Source organism: Fusarium poae, chromosome 2, assembly GCF_019609905.1.
Source record: "Fusarium poae strain DAOMC 252244 chromosome 2, whole genome shotgun sequence".
In the NCBI taxonomy this organism is placed as follows: domain Eukaryota; kingdom Fungi; phylum Ascomycota; class Sordariomycetes; order Hypocreales; family Nectriaceae; genus Fusarium; species Fusarium poae.
In genome coordinates this window covers 4,187,347-4,207,503 of record NC_058400.1, presented here as the reverse complement: position 1 = coordinate 4,207,503, position 20,157 = coordinate 4,187,347, and the positions used below count along the sequence as shown (strand labels likewise).

The following is a 20,157-nucleotide window of genomic DNA, read 5'->3' as shown; positions in this document are numbered from 1 at the left end:
GAGTCGGCGTCGCCCTTGTCCCAAGATAGTAAGATCGACAGGGATGCTACCAGCCAAAGCTGGGAAACCTGGACGTCAATCACAGATTTGGCGGTACCCCACACGATGTGTTAGTTCCCGTAGTGGTCATGATGATGTCGACGACGTTGAGAGAGCTGGGCTGTCCCTGTTTGAAGGGTAGCAGAGGAATATATGAAGCTTAGATGGCGTCCATCAAATGCCATGATCATAACATTATAACAAAATAATACATCCAACATCTTAATACCCAAACTCTTAATACCCAAACTCAATTAACGACATCAAAATGAGCAGCCTCGGAGCCAAGGTCAAAGACATCCTCCACAAGGACCGCCCCGAAGATTCCCCTCATCCCCCAGGTTCGTTCCCCACAGAAGACATGGAACCCAGCGAAATTGAGCAAGGCTGGTCCAAAGGACACGAACACAACAAGCTTCACAAGGCTGACGATCCCCGCGGTTGGACAGAGAGCGAAAATGAAGCTTCCCGCGGCCACGGATACAAGGACTCCGGCGTTGGAATGACCGAGTCCGATAACCGCACTTCCTACAAGCCTTCACAAGACCCCATGTCCGAGAGACGCGATGAGCCTTTCTCTGAGAGACAAGACGACAATCTGAACCGAACAACCGAGACCGGTGCATTGGGACAGAAGGACCCCCTTGCACCATCTACCGCCGAGCACCCCTACTGGGGTGACCTCCCTAGCGAAGGAGGTGTCCACAACTCTGTAATTGGCCATGGCAGCCCCGAGGATGAAGAGCGACGTCACAAAGCTATTCATGCCGGCGCGACAGAGCCAACTCGAACATCCGGCACCCTGGAGAGCGGTACCTTCCTCAGCCGACGCGGCCGCGACGAGGCCTCTACCAACACTGAACCCTACGGCGGCCGACCCGATGACCGACAGCACCCTGACGAGAGAACATCTGGCTCCCACTTCAAGGAGGGTCTTGCTGGCGCCGGTGCTGCTGGTACTGCTGCCTATGGAGCACACGAATTGAACAAGCGACATAACGAAAATGAGGAGTCTAGAAGGTTGGACCAGACTACCGACCGATCCCAGCCTGAGGAGCACAAGCAGAGGGCATTCCCTCTCCTCGGAAAGGATCACAAGGAGCCTCATCATACTGAGAAGGTCAAGGAGGACAAGCATAATGACAAGGACCATGATAGCAAGCTCGGCGGTCTCCTCGGCCGGAAGAGCAGCAAGGATGAGTCTGCTCGTCTCGACGAGCAAGATCGGGACAAGCACCACCACTCCAAGACTGGTCCTGCTCTTGGTGCCGCTGGCGCTGCCGGAGCCTATGCCGATACCAGGGATCGTGACGATGACAACCGTCGTGACACAACCACCAACAAATACCAAGATCCTTCTGCGCAAGACGTGCACCCGGATGAGAAGAAGCACGGCAGCAAGCTCGGTGCTCTTTTCCACCGAAAGGGAAGCAAGGATGAGACCGACCGCACCGAAGATTACGACAACGACAAGCATCACCACTCCAAGACTGGCCCTGCTCTGGCTGCCGCTGGTGCTGGTGGCGCTTATGCTGCTACGAGAAACCGCCATGACGATGACAACAACCGTCGCGACACAACTACTGGCGCATACCAGGACCCTTCTGCAACCCAGAACACCACCAAGTACCCTGCCGCTGGTCTCGACTCTACTCGGGACTACACCACACAGAACCCTTCCTCTGGTGGTGTGACTCAGAAGCCTTACCGTCAAGAGGATATTGACTACCACCGACGCTCTGGACTTGCCACTGGTGCTGCAACTGGTGCTGCCGCTGGTCTCGGCGCTGGTGCTCTTGCGTCACAACATGGTCGTCGCGACGACGATCGATCTGCCGCCCAACCAATGTCAGCCTATGACAACCAGAGCTATGATCCCACTGCTACATCTCAACCTCAACAGAAGCAAGGCTCTCAGGGCCTCCACGGTTTGAGTGCACCCGCTGTCGCTGGGTACTCTGACCCCAAGGAGCTTCAAGACACTCGAGGTGCTCAGGCTGCCAACTTCTCCCACAAGGACCCTGTTGGACAGACTCAGCAGCATGATTCTCACCGAGGTGCAGGTCTTGCTGCCGGTACCGCCGCCGCCGGTTTAGGTGCTGGCGTTTTGGCGTCTCACTCTGGTCGTGATCGTGATGAGCACTCCGGCATTGACTCTAACAGAGGGTTCGAGAACCAATCGGCATACCCCACTGAGGGTTCTACCATGAACCCATCTTCTCGTTCCTACGAGCAGCAGGACTCCAGCCGTGGCACTGGTTTCGGTGCTGGCACTGCTGCCGGACTCGGCGCTGGCGCTCTTGCCTCTCGGGCTGGTCGCGACCATGATGAGCGCTCCGGACTTGGCTCCAACAGAGGTTTTGAGTCCAGCGATGCTTACTCTGGTGAGCGTTCTGCCATGAACCCTGGATCTCAGTCCTATGAGCAGCGGGATTCTCATCGAGGTGCTGGACTGGCTGGAGGTGCTGCAACCGGCCTTGGAGGAGGTGCCTTAGCTTCCCATGCCGCTGAACACAGACGGGAGAATGAGCAATTTAACACTGGCAACGACCAACATGGCTTCCAGACTGGTAACACTGGCTCTGGTCTGGGTGAGAACCCTAACATGGGCAACACTTCTGGGTTTGACTCTTCCAACAAGCAGGCTCTTCCTGGCTCTCAACACGAGTCCCAGCCCTTCACAGAGCGAAAGCAGGAACATGACCACACTCTTATGGATAATGCCAACGCTGGAAAGTATAACAAGCTTTCGTCTGGTACACCCTCTGGGATCGCATATGAATAAATGAGTGGCAGTAGTATGGGAATGATATATGATTATGAAGCATGTTTATTCGACCATTAGTCTGATAGCTGTTGATATTAATCTGATTGATATTTAACTAGCCCTTGTTTTGTATGTGATCTGGGCCTCTGATACCTAATCGAAACGAGCGTTACTTAATGAACTGTACCGATCTCATCCCTTAACCGGCCAACCGATAGCAGAACGAAGGCTTAACAATGTTTTGCCTATCAATCTTATCGTCTCCATCTCCTTGCCGTTCTCAGATAAGCCACGCTATCGTCGACGCAGTCCCGTGACGGAACGCGGGCCAGATAAGTTGGGGCAACTCACAGGTGGACGGAGAATCCGTAAGATTCCGTGTGGGGACGGATTCTTTGACTGCCCGGGGTGAGACAACAGCAACCATTGAGACAGATGCCGAGACCAACTAGTCACTTCTCAGGAGCTTTCTTTAGAGAGGGGAAGATAAGTCGGACCAGACTTCTCCGCATATCGGATAATATCACAAGATAGATGAACAAGTGTGGAGACGGCCTGGAGGATGGGAGAAGCTATCTAGATAGTGCTTAGATCACATTATAAAGTTGCCCTGTTCAGCATCAAAGGTCAAACCATCTTATAGCTTAGTATCTTTTTTCCATCATTACTCAGTACCTTAAACATGTCTAACAACACATTCAATGTCGCCGTAGTTGGCCTTGGTGCCCTAGGCAGCGGAGCAGCCTACCACGCCGCTATCAAAGGCGCCAGCGTCATAGGCTTCGAGCAATATGAGTTCGGAAATGTTTACGGCTCATCTCACGACACTTCTCGCATTGTTAGAACATCCTACGGATCACCAGACTACGTTGCCCTCGCCCGCGCAGCCTACAAGGACTGGGCTGAGCTTGAACGTCGCAGCGGTCTTCAAATGCTGACCATCACCGGCGGCGTGGCATTCTTTCCAAAGACTGTCAAACCTGAGAGCGAATTGAACGAGTTTGAAAAGAGCATGAGTGCTGGCGAGTTCACAAGGAGCCTGGATGCGAATGGTATTCCCTACGAACTACTTGACCCTGAGGAGGTCATGAAGCGATGGCCGGCTTTCAACATTCCCGATGGTGTTCAGACGATATATACTGCAGACTCGGGTATTGTGCACGCATCAAAGTCAGTTGCGGCAATGCAGTATCAGGCTCGTGCCAATGGAGCAGTTTTGAAGGAGAAGACGCGTGTGGATGGAGTCATTCCCAATAAGGATGGAAAGGGTGTGACAATAGAGACATCAAAGGGTCGATTCTATGCTGACAAGGTCATTTTGGCTTGCGATGCATGGATCAACAAGCTTCTTGCACCTCTGGGCGCAGAGATCCCTCTGACGGTCATGCAAGAGCAAGTCACATACTACAAACCAGCTGACCTCAAACCTTTTGATGAGACTAGATTCCCTGTCTGGATCTGGGCTGGCGACCGGTATTACTACGGATTCCCCATGTATGGTGAGCCCGCCATCAAAGCAGGGCGTGACACGTCGAACAATCTCATGACACCCGAGAACCGCACATTTGTCCCCTCGGAAGAGCTGTTCAACGAATTGACATCGTTCGTGAGTAATCTCATTCCCGAAAAGGGTGAGCCACTACGGACTATTACGTGCCAATATGCGATTACGCCCGATCGCCAGTTCATAATTAGTCCACTGAAGAACAATCCCGATATCATTGTTGGACTGGGTGGTGGCCACGCCTTCAAGTTTTCGCCAGCTATAGGACGTGTTCTTGCGGAGCTTGCCATTGATGGAACGACAAAGGAAAATATCTCCAACTTTGGGATTCCTAGATCATCAGCCGAGAGTAAATTGTAGATAGAAGCATAGCAATTGACTTGTATTGGGCATTTAACTATGTATGCATCACTGTATTCCGGCGAATCCATACTCTGGCTTTGAAGCGACACTACCTAAACTAATAGCCCAGCCTTGGTTGGCACCCTTATCGCAAAATTAGGTCTCGGTTACAGATGATCAGCGGAATTTTACAAGCATCCGAACCTCATTTTAGCGTCTGCCACCCCGCACATTGACCCTTGTACTGTACATAATAACTCTCTAACTATAACAACATAGACTCGCTCCCATCTGCTCCGTTCTCCAAATTTGTCAACCTACCTACTCATCAAGTAATCCCCAGTCAAGTCACGCAGACGCAGATCAACTATGAGTGCACCGAGAAGAAGGCAATACAGACGCGCCACGCAAGCGTGTGACAACTGCAGGTATGAATGACTAGGCTGCTTTGGCCAAAACAGAGGCGATGTACTAAGCTTTCATAGACGGAAGAAGATACGCTGCCCTGGTGAAAGACCACAATGCTCAGCCTGTTCTCGTCTTCTTCAACATTGCTCTTTTGTAGAAACGGCCTCTATAGGCGAGCAATCTACGCGCCAGATGGACCCTGTCGTGGTAAGACTCTTGATGGAAGATCTTGGTTAATTTTCAACTGATTAGATAAGTCGAGTCGGCTAGAACAACTCGAAGATAAGCTTGACAATCTTATTAGCACAGTTGTGTAAGTCCCATTAAATTGGGAATTTGAAAACCAATACTAATCAAACTACCAAAGGCCCCAGTCCATGCAAGAAACTACACCATCTTCAACGTCTGAAAGACCAAACCAAGCGCTATCCTCCTCAGCAATTACACCCCAACAGCAACCACTATCGTATGTCTTTTGTGGCTTCCATAATTTTGTTCCCCCATACTGACACCAAAAGGACACCTGTATCGGTTGATTTGCGTGCGAAAGCAATCGGCTTTTACTTTCAACACATCCATAGACAACCTTTGTGGCTATTCGATGACCCTCTCCAAGATCTTTCAGATGCTTTGATCCATGCTATAATGGCCCTATTCTCTACCTTCTATGCCTCGTCTCTCGACAAACAAGGCGTGGAGAGCCCTGGTGTTTACTATAAAGCTGCCCGTACAAGTGTCATGCTCACAATTGCTCAAGGAAGTATGACAACCCAGAGTAGCCAGATACTCTGCTTGTTGGCGTACTATAACTTCGTTAGTGAGTATATTCCCTAAACCCATCCGTACTATCTATACTAATAAGCGAGTAGTTGGTGATGTCACTACTGCTGGTTTTGATATATCCGTTGCCAAGAGCATGCTTCAGCTAGTTCCAGATAACGAGCGAGACCCGGTCGAATTACTGAGTCTTCAAGCAAAATCAAGGGTTCTTTGGAGCATTCAATTTCTGAGCTACACGTGCGGGGCTCCCATTCTTTTACCTTCGGCTCTTCAAGACATCGACGCACCGCGCAGTGGTTTTGTTGATGTTGATGTTGATGAGGAAATGTTTGACAACTAACCTTTGGAAGGAACAAGAGCTTTTATGGTAATCATTATAATTCTAACTTTATGAGTCATAATATATACCTTTAGACCGGACCTATATTAGCATCTAGGTTCAAAAACTGTGTTTTTTTATGAGTTGATTTTATATGTATACTTCGGGACTTACGCCTCGAAAATCACCCAACAAAAATGCAACGCCCCCTAGGTGGATGACGGAAAGATCACAAGCTGGGTCACAGATGGAAGTGGCTGATCAAGGACTTGATGAAACCGTCCTGGATTCAGCAGCAATGACTAATGATCATAACACTACGTACGATCTTACGTGGGGCGCTTGGGAGAATGTAGGGCCCATAGGTGAGAGCATGTATATGAACGTGGAATGGTGGGACATGAATCAATTCTGATGAGTTTGACCAACCCATACGTCAGGATCCTTCTGTATACAAAACCTAGTCAGCCTAAGGAGGGGGAACATCTCCATTGGCGTTGACGTGGACTCCATCATCCAAGCCAGGAACCAGCTCGGTTCCAACTACTGTGATCTCTGTGTACGGCGGTGGTACAACCCAAATCAGGTCAAATCTATCGCCAGGATACTTTACTTCGCCAGTCCACCCAGTCGCTGTTGCGTAACCCTGGATACCAATCGCTTTGGCAATACCTTCGAGAGAGTGATGCTCCCAGCAAAGAAGTACATTTCCTGGACCCTCAAAGGACAAAGCTTTCTTTGCAGCTCCCGCATAATCATCCCGTTCAATCTTATCATGGACCTTCAAACCGAGCGCATCTGCCAACGGCTTCACAGTATCATAGGGGCGTTGACGACCTCCGTCTACTTCAGTTAGCAGCTTTCCAAAAGGAAGATATGAACGCAAAAGCAAGAGGTACGAACCGTGGTGAGGATGCTCCGCCATAATGTATCCAATATTATAGGACGAATTCTTTCCAAAGACGTTGGGGAGATCATTTGCGCGTGTTTGGCCTTGGGCAGATAGTCCATCTGGTTCTTTTCCATCTTTCTCGGCGGGCTTCTCTCCATGTCGGATCATGTAAATAGTAGGTTTTGGCTGCTAATGCGTAAGTATTTAGTTCTGGCCAGCGGAATGTAAGGGGGCTGACTGATGTTTCGGTAGACATATTGTCAAGACCAGTCTATTAGATGATTGTGTGTAATTGTTCTAGAAATTCAACAGAGTTGAAACGGCCTGAGAGCTAAGAGCGAGTTGTCGGAAAGTTGAATTTTATAATTTAAGGAAGCGAACAAGAGGAGAGCGACAATAGGGTTATTTATAAAGAGCAAGTTTGAGAACGCCAGTCACTATTGCGGTCTAGACTTGAGCGCAAAAGGGTGAGAGCGGCGTCGTATGAATGAAAGACACAGATGAGCTGAACCTTGTCTCAGCCAGCCTACAATGGTATGTATGTGGCTGGCTGACAACGTCCATAGAAAGCTAGCTACGGCAGCCCGGCATTCCTTCCGCTAGCTACTCAGCCGATCAGCCGATTTATTAGTGCGTGAGGGGTTTAGGACTACGTAGATGCGCTCCTCGCCTCTTATGTTTTGTAATAGCTGCGTTGGCATATATACGCCACCAATGTGAGGAGAGCTGCCTACTGTGTCATTTATTGCATACCCTAGCTCTCGCTGCGGGGTACATACGACTTCTCAACCCTATCAAAGTGTAGGTTTATATACATTGCTACAAAGGCTCTGCAAATATGGCGTTGCATCTAGACTCTCTCACGAGACATGTGCATAGATGTTGCCAATATCCAGTGCGCCAAGTCTCACATAAACTAGATATATAAGGGAAACACTCATTTCAGTAATAGTGCAAGACGGTTAGGCCATCAATGTCTGGTATTGTTGCATTGTTTTCACTATCCCTCTCTAAGTAAAGTAAGTACTAACCTAGCATTCGTCTATTTCAAACTGGTACCAACTATGCAGGTAAGGTAAAGTGCAGACTCTAGCTACATGTAATTTATGAGGTGTGTTCAACTTCAGGATGTACACATTGTGGCATTGAAATGTCCGCTCCCGTGCCTTACTTGTATAGTTTGAAGACGGGATAGGCACGGGGCGGATTCCTTCCGAAGTTCCCGTTCCCCTCGGGATCAACACGGATTCTCCAATTGAATGGTTCTTGGTGCTTAGTGACTTGGCGCATAAATCCCTCTGTGATAAGAAAGAGACAATTAATGGTCCCTTTAAGCAGATCACTTGTTCTGTGTATCATTACTGCTAAGATGACTTTCCACGTTACTCATTCATTTGTGACTTCCATCTTTTCCATCGCTGGTTTAGCTGGACTTTTGTCTCTACTCGCGAGATATTTATCCTCCACTCGTTCGCCAAAGCTGGACGAGAACAAATTCGTCCAAGACCTTTCAGCTACAGCGCGAGCTTTACCTTCTTCCTGGTATAGATCCAAGGAAATTTACGAACTCGAACGCCGCGCCATCTTTGCCAGGAAATGGTTATTTGTCAGTCACAAGCTGAGACTTTCTGAAGTCGGATCATTCGTTGAAATAAAAGAAGCCGACTTCCAATTTTCTCTCATGAAGACCAACAATGGTAATATCGAGGGTTTTCGCGGGACACTCAAGGCACAGGCATCTCAAAGTGTCAAGGTCCCCATTCATGTTCACGTCGACGACAAGGGGTTTATCTGGGTCAATCTCGATCCCTCCAAGACTCCTGAAGACTGGTCGATCGAGTTCAGAGATATTGACAGAATGAAGAGACACGAATCCTTCAACTTTGATGACTACAAGTTTGATCATACCTGGGGCATGAGCGGCGACTACAACTGGAAGACACTGGCAGATAACTACAATGAGTGTTACCATTGCAAAACAGCTCACCCTGATGCCGCTGCTATAGCGGATCTTACGGTATACAAGGTGGAGCCTAAAGGTGGTAACATCGAGCACTTCGCCAGTGTGAATGTTGAAGCGGAAGAATCTGGCTTGAAGGTCGTGAGCAATTACTACTTTCCCAACGCCTGCATGACTGTCTCGTGAGTAAGCTTTTCTCCCATTCATCCAAAACCTAATATTCATAGCCCCATCTTCTTCTACCTGATGCGATGTGTGCCTACTTCAGTCAGACAATGTTCCATGGAATACGAAGTCTACCGACACAAAGATGCTACCGACGAAGGTTTCAAAACGATCGATGAAATGTTCAAGAGGATTCTGACAGAAGATAAATGGCTCTGCAATAATGCTCAAAAGAATCTCAACGCAGGTGTTTTTGTGAACGGGGAGATGCATCCCAAGTTGGAGCAAGGCCCTCTATATTTTCAACATCGGGTCCGAGGTATCTTGACTGCTCACCGTGAGCTGGAAAGGAAGGCCGGAAGGGAAATTTGAGGTTTGAGGCTGTATATAGTTCGCCATTAGCTAGAACAGTAGTTTAATCACGTACGGAATTTGCCAGCAGAATAAACGCTCTATAAGAGACAATGCCAAGAAACATAACTTTTATGTTTTGTCAAATAACTAGACTAGAGTAAATATACTTCAGGGGGGGCCTACTTCAGCTCAAACTTGGCTCTGCCCTCATCACTCACTCCCAAAGACACGACTTCCTTCGATTCTTCGCTAACAACTTTCCTTTGATCACCTGGCGGTAGGATGACAACAAGTGTCTTCCAAGGCGCTTCAAAGCCAGAGCTCTCATCTCTTGAAAACTTCACCTTAATCTCAGACTCAGTAGCAGTATAAGAGAGTGCGTAAGATGAGATCTTGTTCTTAGTAGCCGCCGATGTTCCGTCGTCCTCATACCAAATAGTCTCGTGCCACTTTCCACCCTTGGACGCCTTCTGAGGAGGGAAGATCTCAACTGCTCGGTAATCATCGAGAGGAAGTTCTGCAACGTTCTCCTTCTCACCGGGCGAAAGGACTTGGACGTCGCGACCTATCGGGATGGCACGGCCGACTTTACCAAGGACGGGAATGCCGGCGCCTGACCACTCGGCATCAATGTCAACCCATTGACCAGCTTCGAGGTACTGGTAGGGTGCGTTGAGGTTCAAGTAACCCTCATCGTCATCAGATGCCTTGGGAAGGTAGATTCTGGCTTTGCTAGCTCCAGATTGGAACACTCCTCCAACGAGCATAGAGTCACCCAACCAGTACTGTGTCTCTCCGTCAAGAAGATTCCAGACTTCGGGGTCAGACTCATAACCCCAGCCAACCCATCTCTGAGGGGGCAAAGCACTCTTGTGGCTCTCAAGTGCAAGGGAGTAGATGTAGGGAATCATGGCGTAGCGGCGCTTGATAGTCTTGCGCACGAGATGTGTAATGGAAGGATGCATCCATGGTTCAATGACATCGCCAACAGAGTTGTCCTCACCAGTCTTGAAACAGTTGATAGCAAATCGCGGCGAATAGATACCCAATTGAACCCATCTAAGCAAAAGCTCTGGAGAGGGCTGGGGACCTTCAAAACCACCAATATCGTGTCCATAGCACTGCATCAGGCAAATACCAGCAGTGAGAGATAAGGCTGTTGAGCCGCGCATGCTGTCCCAGCTAGTTGTGTTGTCGCCACTCCATGAACTGCAAGCATAGCGAAGAGTACCAGCTGTGGCGCTACGCGTGAGGACGAAGGGGCGGGAGTCGGGGTTCACGGCTAGGAGAGCATCGTGTGAGGCCTTGCCGTTGAGTTCAGTGTGAAGACTGCGTCCCCAGAGACCGACTTGAGGTCGCTTCTCGAGACCTTCGGGAACGTTGAGGATGTCCTTTCCGACGTTGAGAGCACATTGCCACTCGTCGTCAGGAATAGTGTACTCGTTGTTGTCATTCCACATACAATCGATTCCCTCTTCCGCTAACTTCTTGATACCATTGTACCACCAGTTGTAGCCGGCTTCAGAGGTAAAGTCAATGTGTCCACCATCGTCTCTCTCACCACCACCAGCGCTCCATAGCTTTGTGACAGCTGCCTTTTTGGTGTGTGAATCAGTGAACAACCCACCGGCCTCCTTAAGCTTCTCGTACTCTGGGTGAGATGCCGTAAGGTAGGGCTTCACGTTTGCAATGAGGCGCATGCCGAGCTTGTGGTATTGCTTGATCCAGTCTTCGGGGTCGGGGAATCGGTGATTGTTCCAGGTGAAGACGTGTCTGTTCTTAGGAGGCTTCTCAGCTACGGTGTATCCAGAAGACATCTGGTAGGCTGAACAGGGAATATCATGCTCCTTCATCTTGAGGGCTAACTCAATAAGAGCTTCGCCTGCAGGTGGGCTGTCGAGCATGGAGTACTTCATACCACCAGACAGATATCCGAAAGCCCAGCGGGGTACAAGAAGAGGGTAGCCCGCTAGCTCAGCGTAGGTCTGTACAATATCCTTGAGGGTCTTGCCAGTAATGATGTATTCCTCAAGACCACCAAAGTCCTGACGATAGACCTTGTAGAAACCCCACATTCCGTCCATCTCTGAGCCGATGGAATATTCACCACGAGTGTGGCTGGTTGAGAACATAGCTACACAGCCTTGAGGGGTGGCGTTGATCAGGAGTGGGATGTTCTTGTAAAGAGGATCTGTTCGGTGCACATCGTATCCAAAGCTGTCTGTGGCGGATAGCTGGAAACGTCGACCAGAGAGGTCCATAGGTGCAGCCTTTTCTCCCAGTCCGGCGTGGAAGGTCTTGCGGTTATACAGAGTGTAATGAGCAACGCCGTCGCCGTTTATAGCATAAGACCTGTTGGGCAAATCTTGAAGAATAGGTGGCTGTCCGTCAAAGCCAACTGAAAGAAGAGGAGTCTCGCCAGAGTAGTCAACATTGGCAACGACATCACCGATCTGGATCTTTGTGCCCTTCTCAGAAGAGGTCACATTGGGCTTGGCATCATCCAGCTTTGTCTCAGCACGAGGGACGCTGGGATGAGGAGGTGTAGGGTGAGTTGGAGAGGTGAAAGTTGTGCGGAAGACATTGGGACGGACGGCTTCGAAAGAAAATTCGAAGGGGAGACTGGAGTCATTGCATTTGAGATGCACTGAAGGACTCGATGAGTCTTTGGTAGTGGAGGCATCTGGGCCCCAGTATGTAGGGATACGTTCGCGTTGAGGCATGATGAAGGTTTGTCAACGATGGGAATATATCTTGATGAGTGAGATAAGATGATAATGTAGGAGGGAAATGCTTCTCTTAAATATGATCAAGTTGTAAACTCAGCGGGGAATCCTTGCTTCACGATGGCCTCATTTCTAAATGCCGACACGGACTTGTATTGCATATTCCGTTGTCAGTTTTCGGAGAATCACAAACATGTCCGTAACAGCGAGGTTTCCATTGCCGGTATGTTAACCGAGTTCGGAGAAAGTTGACCAAGTCCGAACGCTAACAACTTTCCCCATGGGGTTTGTCTAGCATGATGTCAGCATGTTACTACAGTAGCAGTTGTACCTCATATCCCTCTCAATCTTTTGTTTTAATATTTTCTACAGCTTGATCAGTTCGTAGGCTTTGTGGATTGATGTAGGTTCGTCAAAATCCGTGGTTCCAACTGTCGTGACAAGAATAAAACCAGCCAGATCAAGTTAGTCAAAGTATTGTTTCCCAACAGTCAATCTCCACATTATCTTCGCGTGACCCTATCAATTTCTCCTCACATTTGTATTAACCTGACTATTGACTCTATCCCCGCATTCTCGTTGTCGGACATTGTTTGCTATCACCGCTCAACATGGTCTCGGATCAGGCCCAGAACGGAGAACGTTTGACCGATGATCGGTCAGCTAGTAACTCTGCACAACCTCGTGCTCGTAAGAAGCGAATCCCGGTATTTATCAGCCTGACAACGCTCAACTGTGCCACCGACTAACTTGGTGCCAAGACGTCGTGCGGCTCTTGTCGTCAGAGTAAGGTATACAGACATGACATATTAACTCTATGATAAGATAGTAACATGTCTGTCAGGTCAAGTGTGATGGCTCACGACCATGCTCTCGGTATGCCCTTCTGTTTTGGCAGTCTATGGGAAGACCTACGTATATACTAACAACGTTCAGATGTCAACAACTCCAAAAAACGTGCAATTTTGTTGAGAAACCTAAAGAACCCCATGAATTGTCAGCTACACTGATCGAGTGACGAGAACAGGCACTAATGGTATACCAGGAGAATAGAAGCTTTAGAAAAAGAAATCGAGTCACTGAGAGCACGTCTACCACCAAATGCACCCAATACAGCCAGGCCACTTACCCACCACTACGCGTCTAATACAGAAAGACCACTCCAGTTCAACACTTTAGGAACATTCAACCCCCCTCCAGATATCAACTATGCGCATACATCAAATATTCCATCCCAGCTGGCAGTCTCAACTAGTACAGGCTCCCCAGAAACTACATCTCACTTTCCAAGACCACCAAAACGTCCCAGATCATCATTCGAAACGGAGACCCCAGCTGCTGCTAACATCTTCGCCGATGATGATTTGAGTAACGAAGAAGCCGAGTTATACTTCAACGCCTTCTTCTCCGGATGCGATCGCTACGTTCCTGTTTTCGACCCACGTTACGACTCTCTTCCTGCTATTCGTAGTCGAAGTGATCTATTGTTTACTACTATCTGCTCAGTAGGGTGTCGTGTTCTGAATGGGACAAATTCGAGATGGCGAACGCTTGCATTGAGAACACAACGTATGCTCAACGCTGCAATAGCAAACCCATCCACGGGCAATCTTGAGACAGTTCAGGCCTTGTTAGTTCAGGCATGCTATGCCGGTGAAAGGGCTATCCTCATAGCTATTGCCACGCGTATGGCAATGGATCTAGGATTTACGGAAGCATATGACACACTTGTTGCTGAGTCTGTTCTTGGTGATACACTCTCCAATGGCGAGCAAACTATCATCGAAAACAATTTTACCCGTATGAGAAAAGCACGGGTTTGGCTTCACCTTCTCGTCCTGAGTTATATCCTTCACGTGGATGCTGGAGGTGTGCCGACGTTCAAATTCAGAGGCGCCTCTCGTCGATGCAGAATTCTACTTCAGAGTCCCTTCTCCACTGGCATGGATCACTATCTTTTTGCCCAGGTCGAACTGAATGTTCTTCGTGCAAAGATATACGCGTCTTTACCACAGAGGGCGAATCTCGGTGATGGTGAAATCATGGACTTGGTTAGAGATGCCAAACTCGATATAGATGTCTGGTTTCATGATTGGATACGAATTTCGGAACCACATCACCAAACTATGCCGTGGTTTGTACCAAACTTGTCCGTTCAGAGATGCTGGGCTGATAATATGGCTCTATGTCGCGCGGTGCGAGCTGCAGGCGTAGAGAACGTGAACGTCATGTCTGTTACTCAAAAGGCCATTCTGGACATGACTAAAGCGTCACTGAAACAACATCTTGACATAATCATCCAAGAGCCGCGACTTTATCTCAAGAGCATTCGGTACGCTATGGATTTTGTGTGGGCGAAGAACACCTTTTGCTGTTTGCTTCTCCTCAAGTTGTCCGCTCTGCTTCCGGAGAAGAACGATCAACAATCGCAACACGACCTAGTTGCCAAAGCAAGTATTTTACTGAATGAATTGGAAATGGCTGTCGCTGGCGGACTCAAAGGTGACAGTCGCTCAAATACAAGTGTTTTGTACCTTCAGCTTCTAAAGTTGAGCATACAAAAGTATAAACGAGGACTTAACCTAGACTCGGACGATCCTGCAGAGGTTGACACGAATCAAGAAGGCCAAGCTGGATACACGGAACTGGAGTCATTTGTGCCTGATCAATTCGTGTTTGAGTGGGACTTTCCAGGGCTAACCTTGTTCTCATCGCCGATCAATGAATCTACGTGGTTGAACGAGTTTCTCACTGGTACGCAGGACTTTGGGGAGAATGGAGGCAGCATCAATTGGGCACTTATTGACTTTTCGATGTGAGGAGGATGTTCAATTGGGCTCCATATATTCTTTTAAATATCATTATATAGTATTATTATAGGGTAATGATCAATCTCGGGTGTTGTATACTAGAGGAGAAGCATCTGACCCAGTATTCACGCTAATCTGAGTAGGTATAACCTTAGACGCTCTCCTTGAGGTAGCCGAAAGACAGCTGAGGGTTCATGAATCCATCCTCACCGGGGAAGAGGCTGTAATCCCAAATGGTGTAAAAGTTTGTCAAGAACAGGGTACCGATAAGAGCATATCCTTCGGGGCCGTCCTGGAAAGGAGGCCAGCAAGCATCCTCGCGCTCGGCAAAGCCAGGGCGACGGAGCTGATCTCCTCGGATGGTGACGTTCTTCTCATCTCCGTAGTATCCAATCTCAAAGGTGACGGACCAATCCTTGGTGAACTCGCTACAGAGGGGAAGGTGCTCTCCCTTGAGAATGGCAGTGTAGTTCATACCAATGGACTCGTAGATGTCGTTGATCATAGACTCAGGGAATGTGATGCCAGAAGCACCCGTGTCAAAGATGATGCTCATGCCGTTCATCTCAGTTCGCTTCTCGTTTTGGTCCGTCGTGTTCTTTGTCTTGTCCTGCTTTCCAGTGGTGCTGTGGATGATGGACCTCCAAAGGTCGTACTCGCCATTGTTGGCAACCAGAGGGACAGTGATCAAGTCACCCTCAACGTACTTGTCCTCTCGGGATCCTCCAAGGGTCAAGACGCCCTTGCCGGGCTTATCGCCAGTATCTTTCTCGCCGCCGTAGTAGATGCCGAAGCGGGGCTTGTCCATAAGCTTCTGCTCCATCATAGACTCGAAAACGGGCGTGGCGTCACCATCCTGGATGCTACCGAATCCGAGGCCCATGAATCCATCAGCCGCAAGTGATGACCAGGTGCTGTCGTTGGCAGCGATGAATTTGGAATCCCATTTCAAGCCACCAGCTGTGAACTTGTCTTGGACGGTAGGACCGACAATCTTGCCTCCGAGGTAGTCGATGTTGGCGCTATGGCCTGTCTTCTTGCCGGTGGAAGATTCGGTGAGGTTGTATCCGTTTCGGGTACCCTGGTTGACATGGGGACAAGTCTCGGCGCACTCAGCATCAACCATCCAAGCAGAAGCACTTCCTGTGTCGAAGAGGAGACGGGCAGTTTGTGCGGGTGTTCCAATACCAAACTCTACCATTTTCTGTCCGAGTTAGCTTATTTGTTACTAGTCTGTAGATATTGTGGTTGACATACATAACCCTGCTTGACGATAATGGGCATGTCCAGGACATCGGCCGAAGCCAAGCCCATGACGGATGAGGCCAGAAGGGCCGAAGCAAAACGAGTGACAGTCATCTTTTTTGTGATGGAAGATTAATGATAAAGATGAATATCTTTCAATGTTAAGAATGTTGTAGTTGAGCTTTTCTTATAAACAAAACACGCTCTGACCGCCGTTGAGGCTAAGATTGGGTGGGTTGACAAGACCCGTAAACACGAGGCAATCTCGGATAATCCGGGATATTTTTAGTAGCTACATGACAGTGTCATGAGGCACAGTCTGTGCTTGCTTTTTTGTGATGTAATTTATGCAATTATCTAGTTGGCATATTTACGCTTGAGCGTTTCAATTTAAATGGTTATTTTACTCCTCAATGTCTTGACAATATGACATCACTCGGCCTAGCAGAGTTCTCTTTGCTCTAGAGGAAGTGTCCAACTCTACAAGAGTGTAACTATGTATTGAGCAAGGTTAACTCGTGTTAGAAGCCAAGCAATCATATAATTGGGTAGACAGACGTTGGCATGTTGGTTGATCAGGTACGATTTGGACCTGGTTCCACTGACAGACGACGAGATCCATTCCCCTATGAGTCTAGTGTTAAAATGACATTGCCGATATGACATGTTGCTGTCAAGATTTTGTCAAGGGGGGCATCTATCAACTCTTTATACTTTTTGGCCCGTAATCAAGAAATGAGACAATGCAACCCATTAACAACCCATTAATCAGATGAGATAAGGCGCGCTTTAGACTCGGTACTGACGCTCCTTCTGGAAATATTCCATCGTTTCAGAAAGAGACTTGTTCCCAACATCGCTAGATCCGTCTCAGCTAAGCATGAATAATTCATCAGCTTGCAGGGATGAGTCCCCATTAAATCCGGCTGTTCGGAACTGGCTTTGCCAACTACAGGCTGAACTGCCGACTTGATCACAAAGAAAACTCTGTTGTTTGCGTAGGAAAAACGTTTAACCACTGTTTTTCGCAACGAAAGCCGAGACCTCAACGGCAATAGTGGATGTCCCAGGTTTCGTAATCAGGGACTAGACTGACTAAGTCCTCTGACAGATGCGAACCATTGCCTTGGTTCTTGTTTTTTGACCCAATGAAACTTTAAAAGCAGGGTTCTAGGAAACAGATGACGGAGATGCGATGGGGCAAGTACAGTAGATGGAGTCTTTGAAGAGATTATCAATCTATCATGATTATAATAAAAGGGAATGTCGATTCCCATCTTTGTCAATATTTCCTAATTCCCATCTAATTACCCACATTCGTTTTTGCTGTAGACCAGCTCAATCATGCGTTTCTCCTCCATCTCCAACCTTGGCCTCGTCGCCCTGTCGACTTCAGCTGTCGCTGTCGATTGTGACGCCAAAGAGACCTACGATTATATTGTTGTCGGAGGTGGTCCATCGGGAATCATCACTGCCGAGCGACTCTCCGAGACTAACAAGAAGGTTCTCCTTCTCGAGCGTGGCCAACGGGGCCCTACCATCAACACAGGATCCAACCACTCTCTGCCATGGGATAACTCCCTTACTCCCATTGATGTTCCTGGCCTTTCCGCCGCTGTCGGTGGTCTCGATCTCTGGAATGAGTACATGTGTCCCGACACTGCTGGCCTCGCTGCTTGTGTCCTCGGAGGTGGTGTCACTGTGAACTACATGGTTTTCGTGCACCCTCCCGAGCGCGACTTCAACGACAAGTGGCCCAAGGGATGGAAGTGGAATGATGTTGCACCCGCTGCTGAGAGACTGTACGCCCGCAACCCCGGTACCACTGTGCCTTCCAAGGATAACAAGCGCTACGATACTGGTCTTTACAACACTCTGTCCTCGTTCCTTAACAAGGCTGGATGGAAGTCTGTCGATATGCTGAAGCAGCCCAACGAGAAGCACCAAGTCTACAGTTGGCCTTCATGGAACGTCCAAAACTCTCTCCGAGCTGGACCCGTCAGAACTTACCTTCCTCTCGCTGAGAAGCGCGACAACTTCAGCCTGCGCATGGGTACCAAGGTCATCCGCGTTGTCCGAACCGGCTCCCGCGCCACAGGTGTTGAAGTCGAGACCGCCGATGGTAAGAAGCAGATCATCAACCTTTCCAAGAACGGCCGTGTCGTTCTCTCTGCCGGTGCCATGTCCACTCCTCGCATCCTCTTCAACTCTGGTATCGGCCCCAAGAAGCAGATTCTCAACGCCAAGAAGTCTGGTGTCACCCTTCCTGCCCAGCGAAACTGGATCGACCTTCCCGTCGGCAAGGAGATCAAGGATCACCCCATCTTTGCCTTCAACATCAAGACTGATGGCAAGTGGGGCATGCTCGACACTGACAGTGTTCTCAACGGTACCGACACCAAGAACATCAAGCTCTTTGAGGATTCTGCCTCTGGTGTTTTGACTCAGGGTCGCCATCGTCTGATCTTCTTCACTTCTCGCAAGGGAAGCGATGGCAAGACTCGTTACTTCCAGGGCTCTACCTCTGCTGCCGGCGACGGTGTCATCTCCATCAAGGTTTACCTTACCCACGGCTTAACCTCATCTGGTGTCCTGGGACTTGATCAAGATGGAAAGACCGTTTTCGAGAAGACTCCTTATCTGACCACCAAGGCCGATACCGAGGCTTCCAGGGCTTTCCTTGAGGAGTTCATCTCCTCCATCACTGACAAGTCAACTGGTTACACCCTTGAGGGTGACAAAACCATTGATGCTCTCCTCCAGAAGCCCGACCAAGGAGACCACTTCATCGGCACTGCCAAGATTGGTTCCGTTGTTGACACCAACACCAAGGTCTTTGGAATGGACAACCTTGTAAGTTGATATATTGTCAAGAGTTAACTCCCAGATACTAACAGACACTTAGTTCATTACTGATGCCAGTATTCACCCCGACCTCGCCACTGGCAACATTCAGACCATTGTTATGGTTACCGCTGAGGCGGCTGTTGCCAAGATCCTGGCCTGCTAATTGGGGAGCCTGACCAGGTACCTCGATAAAGAGACGTATTAACTACTTTGTAAATGGTTGTTATGGCAATTTAATTCAAATTTATATAATTTTCTATTACTTCCCTCTTCTCATCCTAAGTAGATGATATGTGTGAATAACTGAATAAGCCACTATCGAGTAGCGTTAGGACGCTGAGGGTGCAAAGAAGCATCTTTCTTATCTCTTTGACTAATCATGACGATCTGGACCATTCGAGCGGTATGAGGTCGTGGTGCGTTAATCAGCAGACTTGGCAGCGTACATCCCCTTCTGCATGCGATCTAGCCTAGTGGGCTCGTGTTGACGGGCCTTGTCAACTCATCTAATCTCAGTCACCACAGCGGTCAGAGCGCGTTTTGTGGGTAAGATTCCCTCGGATAACTTCAAGTCGCCGACTTTTGTTAGGAATTATCCAGTGTTGGTCATCTCATAGCTTTGATCCAGCCATGCCCTTGGTGTTGTTATACAAAACTCCTCTAACAATCTGTCCACATTGGGGTAGTACTGAATAGGAGAAATACATCGTTTGATAAATTCTAGAATACCGATAAAGGCCCACGTTCTCTCTTCAGATTCCGCCTTTCGAACGAGATTGATCTGATTATCCGGTTCTAAAGCTAAATTACTCTTAGATCTACATCATAGCCCTCTTTTTATGTATCTCACAGTTCTGACATTTATTTTACATAAAGTCGGATGCCCCCAGCTCTCTATTATTGAAAACTCGTTATTATATAGGGTAGTCTAAATCGGCTAGAATCTCAGCAATGTATGGTTAGAGATAGACAGCATCCCGAGGAGCTAAATGCAATTCG

General features: G+C 48.5%; 8 protein-coding genes across 8 annotated transcripts; 5 read left to right on the top strand and 3 right to left on the bottom strand.

The window, feature by feature from the left end:
* Positions 1-307: 307 nt before the first annotated feature.
* Positions 308-2,824, top strand: FPOAC1_005274 (uncharacterized protein; the record flags this gene model as incomplete). Its single annotated transcript, XM_044849804.1, has 1 exon — positions 308-2,824. One exon carries the CDS (start codon positions 308-310, stop codon positions 2,822-2,824), a length of 2,517 nt encoding a protein of 838 aa, XP_044708514.1.
* Positions 2,825-3,488: 664 nt separating this feature from the next.
* FPOAC1_005273 (uncharacterized protein) lies at positions 3,489-6,180 on the top strand (the record flags this gene model as incomplete). The annotated part of the gene is made up of 5 exons (XM_044849803.1): positions 3,489-4,659; positions 5,313-5,373; positions 5,428-5,526; positions 5,579-5,877; positions 5,930-6,180. The coding sequence occupies 5 exons, from the start codon at positions 3,489-3,491 to the stop codon at positions 6,178-6,180; spliced, it is 1,881 nt and encodes a 626-aa protein (XP_044708513.1).
* A 448-nt stretch (positions 6,181-6,628) lies between these two features.
* FPOAC1_005272 (uncharacterized protein) lies at positions 6,629-7,307 on the bottom strand (the record flags this gene model as incomplete). The annotated part of the gene is made up of 3 exons (XM_044849802.1): positions 6,629-7,002; positions 7,063-7,237; positions 7,290-7,307. The coding sequence occupies 3 exons, from the start codon at positions 7,305-7,307 to the stop codon at positions 6,629-6,631; spliced, it is 567 nt and encodes a 188-aa protein (XP_044708512.1).
* A 1,425-nt stretch (positions 7,308-8,732) lies between these two features.
* Positions 8,733-9,548, top strand: FPOAC1_005271 (uncharacterized protein; the record flags this gene model as incomplete). The annotated part of the gene is made up of 2 exons (XM_044849801.1): positions 8,733-9,193; positions 9,239-9,548. 2 exons carry the CDS (start codon positions 8,733-8,735, stop codon positions 9,546-9,548), a joined length of 771 nt encoding a protein of 256 aa, XP_044708511.1.
* Positions 9,549-9,709: 161 nt separating this feature from the next.
* FPOAC1_005270 (uncharacterized protein) lies at positions 9,710-12,253 on the bottom strand (the record flags this gene model as incomplete). Its single annotated transcript, XM_044849800.1, has 1 exon — positions 9,710-12,253. The coding sequence occupies one exon, from the start codon at positions 12,251-12,253 to the stop codon at positions 9,710-9,712; it is 2,544 nt and encodes an 847-aa protein (XP_044708510.1).
* A 614-nt stretch (positions 12,254-12,867) lies between these two features.
* On the top strand, positions 12,868-15,075 carry FPOAC1_005269 (uncharacterized protein; the record flags this gene model as incomplete). Its single annotated transcript, XM_044849799.1, has 5 exons — positions 12,868-12,963; positions 13,018-13,047; positions 13,101-13,132; positions 13,193-13,252; positions 13,302-15,075. 5 exons carry the CDS (start codon positions 12,868-12,870, stop codon positions 15,073-15,075), a joined length of 1,992 nt encoding a protein of 663 aa, XP_044708509.1.
* Positions 15,076-15,217: 142 nt separating this feature from the next.
* On the bottom strand, positions 15,218-16,425 carry FPOAC1_005268 (uncharacterized protein; the record flags this gene model as incomplete). The annotated part of the gene is made up of 2 exons (XM_044849798.1): positions 15,218-16,270; positions 16,324-16,425. The coding sequence occupies 2 exons, from the start codon at positions 16,423-16,425 to the stop codon at positions 15,218-15,220; spliced, it is 1,155 nt and encodes a 384-aa protein (XP_044708508.1).
* A 1,230-nt stretch (positions 16,426-17,655) lies between these two features.
* FPOAC1_005267 (uncharacterized protein) lies at positions 17,656-19,321 on the top strand (the record flags this gene model as incomplete). Its single annotated transcript, XM_044849797.1, has 2 exons — positions 17,656-19,164; positions 19,217-19,321. The coding sequence occupies 2 exons, from the start codon at positions 17,656-17,658 to the stop codon at positions 19,319-19,321; spliced, it is 1,614 nt and encodes a 537-aa protein (XP_044708507.1).
* Between the last annotated feature and the right edge of the window lie 836 nt (positions 19,322-20,157).